Here is a 12,312-nt window from a genome sequence, read left to right on the forward strand (position 1 = left end):
GAGGTGGTCCCTAAAAAAAATGGTTTTGTAAATTTCGTTGTAAAAATGAGAAATCGCTGGTCAAATTTTAACCCTTATAACTTCCTAGCAAAAAAAAATTTTGTTTCCAAAATTGTGCTGATGTAAAGTAGACGTGTGGGAAATGTTATTTATTAACTATTTTGTGTCACATAACTCTCTGGTTTAACAGAATAAAAATTCAAAATGTGAAAATTGCGAAATTTTCAAAATTTTCGCCAAATTTCCGTTTTTATCACAAATAAACTCAGAATTTATTGACCTAAATTTACCCCTAACATGAAGCCCAATATGTCACGAAAAAACAATCTCAGAACCGCTAGGATCCATTGAAGCGTTCCTGAGTTATTACCTCATGAAGGGACACTGGTCAGAATTGCAAAAAACGGCAAGGTCTTTAAGGTCAAAATAGGCTGGGTCATGAAGGGGTTAAGAAGCTCCATATAGAATTGGCTTCATAAGAAGCTCCATATAGAATTGGCCCCATTAAGAAGCTCCGTATAGAATTGGCTTCATAAGAACCTCCATATAGAATTGGCTTCATAAGAAGCTCCATATAGAATTGGCCCCATAAGATGCTCCATATTAAATTGGCCCCATAAGATGCTCCCTATATTATTGGCCCCATAAGATGCTCCATATTATATTGGCCCCATAAGATGCTCCATATAGAATTAGCCCCATATAATGCTCCATATAGAATTAGCCCCATATAATGCTCCATATATGGGCCCCTTCTGATGGTCCCCATATATTGCTCCAAATATAAAAACAAATAAAAGAAATACTCACCTCTCGTTGCTTGTCGCTGCTCTGCTCTGTACTCCTCACCGTCGGCGTCTTCCTGCTCTCTGTGCTGCGACTTCTCAGGCAGAGGGTGCGCACTGGTGACGTCATTGCGCCCTCTGACCTGAACGTCACAGTCAGAGCATGGAAGACGCTGCAGCGCTGGAACGGGAGAGGTAAGTATCGCAAGTGCCGGGACCCGGAGCAGGCGGGAGTCCACTCGCGGGGGCCGGCACCATAGCACGACAGTGTCCCCGACAGAGAGTGGGCCCCCTGCCTGCTCAGGGCTCTGGCACTTGCCCGAGTGCTGACGCCGGCCCTGGGCGGGTATTACAGGCAGGGGGAGGCTCCCTGGGGACTTCTTTTCTGTGACCATCGGCGAGCCACATGTCAGGAGCAGGCAAGCTACATGTGGCTCACGAGCTACGGGTTGGGGAACCCTGCTCTAGTCAATAGCCGCAGTGGTCTTGGGTGGACCAAATCGATGTAATCTCTGAGGCTAGCAACTGCCTGTGGGGCTCACTTGGGTAGATAGCATGTCAGGTGGGAAGTAAGCTCTGACCAGTTAAGGAGCAATTCTGTGCTGCAGCTGCCAGGGATTCATCAGGTAAGAGGTTTTTTTGTTTGTTTTTTAATTTTTTGGCATTCACTGCCAATATGCACATATTTGATGACATAAAACCCTATTAAATCTTTTTTTTTTTTAATTCCAGGAGTCAGTACAATGGGTGAGAGTACATGTCTTCAGTATGTCAGCCCATATGCATTTGAAGCAATGCAGAAAGTGGATGTAGTACGGTTGGCTGCCTTGAGTGATCCCGAGCTGAGACTGCTACTTCCATGTCTGGTCCGAATGGCCTTGTGTGCACCTGCTGACCAGAGCCAAAGCTGGGCTCAGGATAAAAAGTTGCTTCTCCGGCTGCTGTCAGGAGTAGAGGCTGTTAATTCCATTGTGGCCTTGCTCTCTGTAGATTTCCATGCATTAGAGCAGGATGCCAACAAAGAACAACAGCTAAGGTTTGTTATATGTTCCGTTTATAGCATATTCACTCATCAGCTTGTGTGTTTTCCTCTCTGTACGTTTTTATCATCATTAACACACAAATTGCTGTCCAAAGTCAGCATAGGGTAACAAAATATAAATCACAAATTGGCAAAGGCAAACAATCCCTTAACTAAAGACCTAAAATTTAACTTTTAATAATACTACTAAAGAAAACATAAATATTATGACACCCTGGTCAGTATATCTTCATGGACACTAGCGTGCTATTGATTAGACTCACGTCCTATTAAGTTCTCATAGTCCTAATAATGTATTCAATCTCATTCAGGCATATGGATCAAGGATTACAGCCAAAGCCAACAGACAATTCTCTATACTCCTCCTTCTAGACCTGCCCTCTGCCTTCTTCACAGTTGATCACTGCCTCCTTACTACATGTATTCTCTTCCTTTTGGCGTCAGAGACCTTGCACTATCCTGGATCTCCTCATACCTTTCCAACCGCACATTCAGCGTCTCCCACTCCCACACTACCTCCCACCACGCCCTGTTCCTGTTGGAGTACCTCAAGGCTCTATCCTAGGACAAGTACTCTTCTCAATCTATACACTTCAAAAACCTGACCTGCACATCCAAACATAGACTGAGTGTGAACAGGTGCTGAACCCAGAGTCGCCAACTCGTATATAGTTAAGTAAAAAGGGCAGCACACTGCAGCGCCAAAACATGCAAACTTGAAAACACGAAATTTGAACTGCATTACTGCACTAGAAATATGAAAAATGAGAGCTTTTAGCGCATAAAAATGGCCATATTTATGTGTACCTCGTAGCCACTTTACGGCATCTCTCTTATACGAGGTCCTACGCTTGACCTACCTCGCTGAGAATAAACGTCTCCATCTGAATGGGTACATGTGAAACCTCTTCTTGGACTCAAATTCTCTCTTTCTGTGGAGGGGTATTGGACCTACTATAATTAAAACACCTGTGGCTAGGAGGCTGGGAGTGCACGATCAGAAGGCTAAAGAATACATTTCAAAAACCTGACCTGCACATCCAAACATAGACTGAGTGTGAACAGGTGCTGAACCCAGAGTCGCCAACTCGTATATAGTTAAGTAAAAAGGGCAGCACACTGCAGCGCCAAAACATGCAAACTTGAAAACACGAAATTTGAACTGCATTACTGCACTAGAAATATGAAAAATGAGAGCTTTTAGCGCATAAAAATGGCCATATTTATGTGTACCTCGTAGCCACTTTACGGCATCTCTCTTATACGAGGTCCTACGCTTGACCTACCTCGCTGAGAATAAACGTCTCCATCAGAATGGGTACATGTGAAACCTCTTCTTGGACTCAAATTCTCTCTTTCTGTGGAGGGGTATTGGACCTACTATAATTAAAACACCTGTGGCTAGGAGGCGGGGAGTGCACGATCAGAAGGCTAAAGAATACATTTCAAAAACCTGACCTGCAAATCCAAACATAGACTGAGTGTGAACAGGTGCTGAACCCAGAGTCGCCAACTCGTATATAGTTAAGTAAAAAGGGCAGCACACTGCAGCGCCAAAACATGCAAACTTGAAAACACGAAATTTGAACTGCATTACTGCACTAGAAATATGAAAAATGAGAGCTTTTAGCGCATAAAAATGGCCATATTTATGTGTACCTCGTAGCCACTTTACGGCATCTCTCTTATACGAGGTCCTACGCTTGACCTACCTCGCTGAGAATAAACGTCTCCATCTGAATGGGTACATGTGAAACCTCTTCTTGGACTCAAATTCTCTCTTTCTGTGGAGGGGTATTGGACCTACTATAATTAAAACACCTGTGGCTAGGAGGCGGGGAGTGCACGATCAGAAGGCTAAAGAATACATTTCAAAAACCTGACCTGCACATCCAAACATAGACTGAGTGTGAACAGGTGCTGAACCCAGAGTCGCCAACTCGTATATAGTTAAGTAAAAAGGGCAGCACACTGCAGCGCCAAAACATGCAAACTTGAAAACACGAAATTTGAACTGCATTACTGCACTAGAAATATGAAAAATGAGAGCTTTTAGCGCATAAAAATGGCCATATTTATGTGTACCTCGTAGCCACTTTACGGCATCTCTCTTATACGAGGTCCTACGCTTGACCTACCTCGCTGAGAATAAACGTCTCCATCTGAATGGGTACATGTGAAACCTCTTCTTGGACTCAAATTCTCTCTTTCTGTGGAGGGGTATTGGACCTACTATAATTAAAACACCTGTGGCTAGGAGGCGGGGAGTGCACGATCAGAAAGCTAAAGAATACATTTCAAAAACCTGACCTGCACATCCAAACATAGACTGAGTGTGAACAGGTGCTGAACCCAGAGTCGCCAACTCGTATATAGTTAAGTAAAAAGGGCAGCACACTGCAGCGCCAAAACATGCAAACTTGAAAACACGAAATTTGAACTGCATTACTGCACTAGAAATATGAAAAATGAGAGTAGGTCAAGCGTAGGACCTCGTATAAGAGAGATGCCGTAAAGTGGCTACGAGGTACACATAAATATGGCCATTTTTATGCGCTAAAAGCTCTCATTTTTCATATTTCTAGTGCAGTAATGCAGTTCAAATTTCGTGTTTTCAAGTTTGCATGTTTTGGCGCTGCAGTGTGCTGCCCTTTTTACTTAACTATATACGAGTTGGCGACTCTGGGTTCAGCACCTGTTCACACTCAGTCTATGTTTGGATTTGCAGGTCAGGTTTTTGAAATGTATTCTTTAGCCTTCTGATCGTGCACTCCCCGCCTCCTAGCCACAGGTGTTTTAATTATAGTAGGTCCAATACCCCTCCACAGAAAGAGAGAATTTGAGTCCAAGAAGAGGTTTCACATGTACCCATTCTGATGGAGACGTTTATTCTCAGCGAGGTAGGTCAAGCGTAGGACCTCGTATAAGAGAGATGCCGTAAAGTGGCTACGAGGTACACATAAATATGGCCATTTTTATGCGCTAAAAGCTCTCATTTTTCATATTTCTAGTGCAGTAATGCAGTTCAAATTTCGTGTTTTCAAGTTTGCATGTTTTGGCGCTGCAGTGTGCTGCCCTTTTTACTTAACTATATACGAGTTGGCGACTCTGGGTTCAGCACCTGTTCACACTCAGTCTATGTTTGGATGTGCAGGTCAGGTTTTTGAAATGTATTCTTTAGCCTTCTGATCGTGCACTCCCCGCCTCCTAGCCACAGGTGTTTTAATTATAGTAGGTCCAATACCCCTCCACAGAAAGAGAGAATTTGAGTCCAAGAAGAGGTTTCACATGTACCCATTCTGATGGAGACGTTTATTCTCAGCGAGGTAGGTCAAGCGTAGGACCTCGTATAAGAGAGATGCCGTAAAGTGGCTACGAGGTACACATAAATATGGCCATTTTTATGCGCTAAAAGCTCTCATTTTTCATATTTCTAGTGCAGTAATGCAGTTCAAATTTCGTGTTTTCAAGTTTGCATGTTTTGGCGCTGCAGTGTGCTGCCCTTTTTACTTAATCTATACACTTGGCCTGGGACAACTCATAAACTCCCATGGCTTCCAGTACCATCTGTTGACACTCAGATCTACCTCTTGGGCCCAGATGTCACCTCTCTGCTGTCCAAAATCCCAGAGTGTCTATCAGCCATATTCTCCTTCTCCTTTCACTTCCTAGCTGATTTATCGGTCACAGTAAATGACATCACACTTTTCCCTGTACCGGAAATCCGCTGACTCCGAGTAACCCTTGACTCTGCTCTGTCCTTCACAGAAACCAAGCTCCTTCCACCTCCTGTCGCCTCCAGCTCAAAAAATATTTCCAGAATCTGTCCTTCACTCTACTAAAATGCTTGTGCATGCCCTGCCCTCATCAAATTTCGCCTCGACTACTGCAACTTCCTTCTCTGCGGCCTCCCTGCTAACTCTCTTGCACCTCTCCTTAACTCTGCTGCCCGACTAATCCATCTCTCTCCTCTCCTCCGCTTCCCCCTTTTGTAAGTCCCTTCATTGGCTCCTAATTCCTCAGCGTATCTAGTTAAAACTGCTAACACTGACCTACAAAGCAATCCATAAGCTGTCCCCTCCCTTTATCTCTGAACTAATCTCACAATATCTTCCCTCACGTAATCTCCGGTCCTCCCAAGACCTCCTTCTCTCCTCCACACTTATTTGCTTCTCACCCAATTGCCTCCAAGACTTTTCCCGAATATCCCCCATCCTCTGGAATTCTCTGCCCCAACACGTCCGACTATCAACCACATTCGGATCCTTTAGACGGAACCTGAAAACCCATCTCTTCAGGAAAGCCTACAGCCTGCACTGACCCCGCTGCCACCTCAACACCACTGGAGCTCCTGCAACCCCCAACCTACTGTTGACTTCCCCCATCATCCTATAGATAGTCATCTCCCCACTTTACCAGTTTATCATTGTTAGTTTATTTATTGTAAGTGATAACTGTAATTTGTATGTAACCCCTTCTCATGTACAGCACCATGGAATCAATGGTGCTATATAAATAAATAGTAATTATAATAGCAGTAAAGCTTTTGACAGACTCCTTTTATTATGAATATACTTGACATATATAATACCATGCACATAATATTTATTTTGTTTAGGGCAGTGGTAATACATTTTGTTGTCTGCCTTTCACTTTTGTTCATGACCTCCTTTTTAGTTATTTAATTAGTATATTCTTCTCCACAGACATAAGCTTGGGGGAGGTACAGGAGAAAGTATCCTGGTGTCGCAACTTCAGCATGGCCTGACTTTGGAGTTTGAGCACAGTGATTCTCCTCGTCGATTGCGACTAGTGCTCAGTGAGCTACTGGCAATAATAAATAAGGTATAGACGTCACTCATAACTGATAAAATGATTTTTAGCCTGAATTCAGGCTGCTCCCATTCTTTAGATCGCTTTAGTCTTGGGGACAATGAAGACTTCCATATTGACAATCATTTTTGTGGTGAACTACAGTATGCATCTTGTGCAGGTTGTGTGTATTCTTATTATTGTTCTTTTATAGGTGGCCGATTCTAATGGTGAATATTTCCTGAAGTCATCAGAGCTCTTTGAAAGTCCTGTGCACATGGAGGAAGCGGCGGATGTGCTCTGCATTTTACAAGCTGGTATAGTTTGTCTTGCTGCTAGTTGAAACGCTGAGATTAGTACAAGTATCCCATTATATTATTGTTCTACATTCACCATCATGCTGTTCTTCTTTAGAGCTGCACACGCTGCTGCCTATCACAGACATGGCTGAAGCTCTCCTTCATGTTCGGAATGGAGCTTGGTTCCTTTGTTTGCTGGTCGCCAATGTTCCAGACAGCTTTAATGAAGGTGAGTTTTTGGGGGGTTTTTTTCACTGACTTTTGAGTTGGTAGGATTGATCAGACATAAACCATTCTATAAAATTACCAGTAATGTGCCGCACATGGTCTGGGTTGAGGAAATGCTCTTTCATATTAAGGGGATATGTATCTCTCTCACTCCCCCCCTTCCCCCTTCATTATGTCCAATACACCACCAAACCACAGGATAGATGGTAAATATGAATGTGAGCGAAATTCACTGTCTTCTGTGCCTTTTGAACTCCAATTAAGAAAGTACGTTATGAGATCTCGGGAAATCAGTACCGCACAGGCTTGTATGGTGTTCTAAATAGGATTTCTGCTTTATTAATCACATGTAGGCCCTTTTAAGTATTATTACAGACAAAGGAAAGTTCCCTCCGAAATATGTAGCCAGTAAGAACTTTAGGGGCGTGAATAGAAATTTGAAACTTATTCTCCCAACAGTGTTATTTGATCACCATGACACAGGAGTTATAAGTGAAGATGAATACCACAGACACAAAATGGAGACTGTTCTCTCACTTGATCGCTGAGGGTCCAGCCACTGGGATTCCATCAATCACTAGAACAAGGGTCCCAATGTCATTTGTGTGAATGTGTTACTGTCTGTGCATCCACTGCTCTGCTTTATTAACTATCTATAGGAGTCAATGGAGAAGTCAATGCACATGTGGTGTTCACACGGGATCTTGGGCCATCGTTAAAAGGATTTTGTAGGGCTCCGAGAGGTTCACACCACAGCAATCATTGATTTATCTTCTACCCTGTGACTAGGTGGCAAAATAAATTAGCTGTTAATAAGTATCTTGACTTTTTTTTTTGTACCCGTGTGCCCCTTGAAAAAAATGTGAATTCAGAGCATTCATATGTTTGGAGGCGTATGAAGAGGAAGCTAGTTGTTCAGTCAACAGTGTATGGCCATATTTAATGGGCATTCTCAAGTTTGGAAGTTATCCCCTATCCATGGCAGTCATATCATGCGCAATCCATCTCCTTTTTTTAATGGGACTATGAGCGATCGCTGAGCATTGCTGTGAGCTGGTCTTTAGCATTCCCATAAAAAGTGAATGAAGCCACAGTGTGTATGATTGACCTCCAGGAAGAGCCTTGATTTTTAGGATCGGTGGCTCTCCCAGCGGTCAGATCCAGTGGATAGGTGATAACTTGGAAACTTGAGAAAATCCCTTTAAGTGTCTACCCTATACTATAATTATACGTAGATTAATGGCAATCTTCTTTCATGATACACTGCTGGTTTTTGTTTCTAATGGGATTGTCATACTCACAGTCCGCTTCTGGTAGCAAAGGGAAAACACACACACGTTCAGAAGCTATTTTAGCACCTCTATATTTTACTAATGAAAAACAGATAATGTCAGTCTTAGTCATCAGCTTTTTCTTTATTCAATTGTTGAACACCCTATGATATGGTGTCCATTGTTGATTCTCTGCTTTGTGAGTAAGGAGTGGTTTTAGAAGCAACGGGAAATATTAAGGCTACGTGCACTCGTCAGGATTTCTTGCAGAAATTTCCTGAACAAAACTGGACATTTTCTGCACCAAATTTTTTGCTCATTTTTGTGCAGATTTTTTGCGGGTTTTTTTCTGGAGGTTCCCAATGCAATAATATAGTGGGAAATCTGCAAAATTAATGAACATGCTGCATTTTTTACCTATGCACAAAAATTGCGGAATGCATTATAAATGATATGATGCATATGTATGCGTTTTTTAAGCGTTTTTAGAGCGAAAAAACACAAAAAAATGCGAAAAATCCTGAACATGTGCACACAGACTAACAAAGGACTTCTACTTTTCCTTCATGCTGGGTCCATAGTTGCCTTTGGCTAAAAAAAAAATAAAAAGAAGCTGCTTGTGCGATTCCAACTGTACATAAGCCACATGGCCATAGGAACCACCGGTCTGCAGATGTTAGTTTCTAAGGAAAGAGTTTGCTAGATACACTGATCTGTGCTGCAGTTATTGTGCAGAGACAAGCCGGCTAGTTACATGTATTGTGAATGGTGGAACCTCTATTTTTCTATTTTATTTTTATTGAAACCTTTCATTGTAATCTTGTCTTTAAGAATAATGATATGACTGTTGCAAAGTGATCTGAACAGAATATGAAGAGTTGGCTTAGTGTGATTCTCAGTGGTCTGTGTGAAAACTGCGAGATATAAGTATTTAACCCCTTTCTGCCATCAGACGTACTATTCCGTCCATGTGGGGTGGGCTTTACTTCCCAAGGACGGAATAGTAGGTCATAGGCGATCGGCCGCGCTCACGGGGGGAGCGCGGCCAATCGCGGCCGGGTGTCAGCTGCTTATCGCAGCTGACACCCGGCACTATGTGCCAGCAGCGGTCACGGACCGCCCCCGGCACATTAACCCCCGGCACACCGCGATCAAACATGATCGCGATGTGCCGGCGGTGCATGGAAGCATCGCGCAGGGAGGGGGCTCCCTGCGGGCTTCCGTGAGACCCCCGCAGCAACGCGATGTGATCGCGTTGCACCGGGGGTCTCCGTACCTCCCTCCTGCAGCAAGTCCCGGATCCAAGATGGCCGCGGATCCGGGTCCTGCAGGGAGGGAGGTGGCTTACCAAGTGCCTGCTCAGAGCAGGCACTTGGTAACGCTGCAGCGCTGTTTGACAGATCAGTGATCTGTCAGAGTGCTGTGCAAACTGGCAGATCACCGATCTGTATTGTCCCTCCATGGGACAAAGTAAAAAAGTAAAAAAAAATTTTTACAAGTGTGTAAAAAAAAAAAAAAAATCCTAAATAAAGAGAAAAAAAAAATATTATTCCCATAAATACATTTCTTTATCTAAATAAAAAAAACAAAACAATAAAAGTACACATATTTAGTATTGCCGCGTCCGCAGCAACCCGACCTATAAAACTGGCCCACTAGTTAACCCCTTCAGTAAACACCGTAAGAAAAAAAAAAAAAAAAAAAGAGGCAAAAAACAACGCTTTATTATCATACCGCCGAACAAAAAGTGGAACAACACGCTATCAAAAAGACAGATATAAATAACCATGGTACCGCTGAAAGCGTCATCTTGTCCCGCGAAAAACGAGCCGCCATACAGCAACATCAGCAAAAAAAAAAAAAAGTTATAGTCCTCAGAATAAAGCGATGCAAAAATAATTATTTTTTCTATAAAATAGTTTTTATCGTATAAAAGCGCCAAAACATAAAAAAATGATATAAATGAGGTATCGCTGTAATCGTACTTACCCGAAGAATAAAACTGCTTTATCAATTTTACCAAACGCGGAACGGTATAAACGCCTCCCCCAAAAGAAATTCATGAATAGCTGGTTTTTGCTAATTCTGCCTCACAAAAATCGGAATAAAAAGCGATCAAAAAATGTCACGTGCCCGAATGTGTTACCAATAAAAACGTCAACTCGTCCCGCAAAAAACAAGACCTCACATGACTCTGTGGACTCAAATATGGAAAAATTATAGCTCTCAAAATGTGGTAACGCAAAAAATATTTTTTGCAATAGAAAGCGTCTTTCAGTGAGTGACGGCTGCCAATCATAAAAATCCGCTAAAAAATCTGCTATAAAAGTAAATCAAACCCCCCTTCATTACCCCCTTAGTTAGGGAAAAGTAAAAAAAAATTAAAAAATGTATTTATTTCCATTTTCCCATTAGGGTTAGGGTTAGGGCTAGGGTTAGGGCTAGGGTTAGGGCTAGGGTTAGGGTTAGGGCTAGGGTTAGGGCTAGGGTTAGGGCTAGGGTTAGGGCTAGGGTTAGGGCTAGGGCTAGGGTTAGGGCTAGGGTTAGGGCTAGGGTTAAGGCTACAGTTAGGGTTAAGGCTACAGTTAGGGTTAAGGCTACAGTTAGGGTTGGGGCTAAAGTTAGGGTTAGGGTTTGGATTACATTTGCGGTTGGGAATAGGGTTGGGATTACGGTTAGGGGTGTGTCAGGGTTAGAGGTGTGGTTAGGGTTACCGTTGGAATTAGAGTTAGGGGTGTGTTTGGATTAGGGTTTCAGTTATAATTGGGGGGTTTCCACTGTTTAGACACATTAGGGGCTCTCCAAACGCAACATGGCGTCCGATCTCAATTCCAGCCAATTCTGCGTTGAAAAAGTAAAACAGTGCTCCTTCCCTTCCGAGCTCTCCCGTGTGCCCAAACAGGGGTTTACCCCAACATATGGGGTATCAGCGTACTCAGGACAAATTGGACAACAACTTTTGGGGTCCAATTTCTCCTGTTACCCTTGGGAAAATACAAAACTGGGGGCTAAAAAATAAGTTTTGTGGGAAAAAAAAGATTTTTTAATTTTCACGGCTCTGCGTTATAAACTGTAATGAAACACTTGGGGGCTCAAAGTTCTCACAACACATCTAGATAAGTTCGTGGGGGGGTTTAGTTTCCAATATGGGGTCACTTGTGGGGGGTTTCTACTGTTTAGGTACATTAGGGGCTCTGCAAACGCAATGTGACGCCTGCAGACCATTCCATCTAAGTCTGCATTCCAAATGGCGCTCCTTCCCTTCAGAGCCCTCCCATGCGCCCAAACGGTGGTTCCCCCCCACATATGGGGCATCAGCGCACTCAGGACAAATTGGACAACAAATTTTGGGGTCCAATTTCTCCTGTTACCCTCGGGAAAATACAAAACTGGGGGCTAAAAAATAATATTTGTGGGAAAAAATGTTTGTTTTATTTTTACGGCTCTGCATTATAAACTTCTGTGAAGCTCTTGGTGGGTCAAAGTGCTCACCACACATCTAAATAAGTTCCTTAGGGGGTCTACTTTCCAAAAGGGTGTCACTTGTGTGGAGTTTCAATATTTAGGCACATCAGTGGCTCTCCAAACGCAACATGGCGTCTCATCTCAATTCCTGTGAATTTTGCATTGAAAAGTCAAACGGCGCTCCTTCCCTTCCGAGCTCTCCCATGCGCCCAAACAGTGGTTTACCCCCACATATGGGGTATCAGCGTACTCAGGACAAATTGTACAACAACTTTTTGGTTCCAATTTCTTCTCTTACCATTGGGAAAATAAAAAATTGGGGGCGAAAAGATCATTTTTTTTTCACAAAAATTAGTTTTTATTTTTACGGTTCTGCATTATAAACTTCTGTGAAGCACTTGGTGGGTCAA

The 12,312-nt window shown here is 42.9% G+C and overlaps 1 protein-coding gene across 1 annotated transcript in view; it reads left to right on the top strand.

The window, feature by feature from the left end:
• The window catches only part of INTS2 (integrator complex subunit 2), a 146,811-nt gene that overhangs the window by 28,214 nt on the left and 106,285 nt on the right, over positions 1 to 12,312 (top strand). The window contains exons 2-5 of the mRNA XM_069757209.1: positions 1,518 to 1,821; positions 6,534 to 6,672; positions 6,854 to 6,956; positions 7,054 to 7,167. Coding sequence (XP_069613310.1) covers positions 1,529 to 1,821; positions 6,534 to 6,672; positions 6,854 to 6,956; positions 7,054 to 7,167 — 649 coding nt within the window. The 5' untranslated portion in view covers positions 1,518 to 1,528. The remainder of the gene's footprint in view (positions 1 to 1,517; positions 1,822 to 6,533; positions 6,673 to 6,853; positions 6,957 to 7,053; positions 7,168 to 12,312) is intronic.

This window comes from Ranitomeya imitator, chromosome 3 (genome assembly GCF_032444005.1).
Source record: "Ranitomeya imitator isolate aRanImi1 chromosome 3, aRanImi1.pri, whole genome shotgun sequence".
Taxonomy (NCBI): Eukaryota; Metazoa; Chordata; class Amphibia; order Anura; family Dendrobatidae; genus Ranitomeya; species Ranitomeya imitator.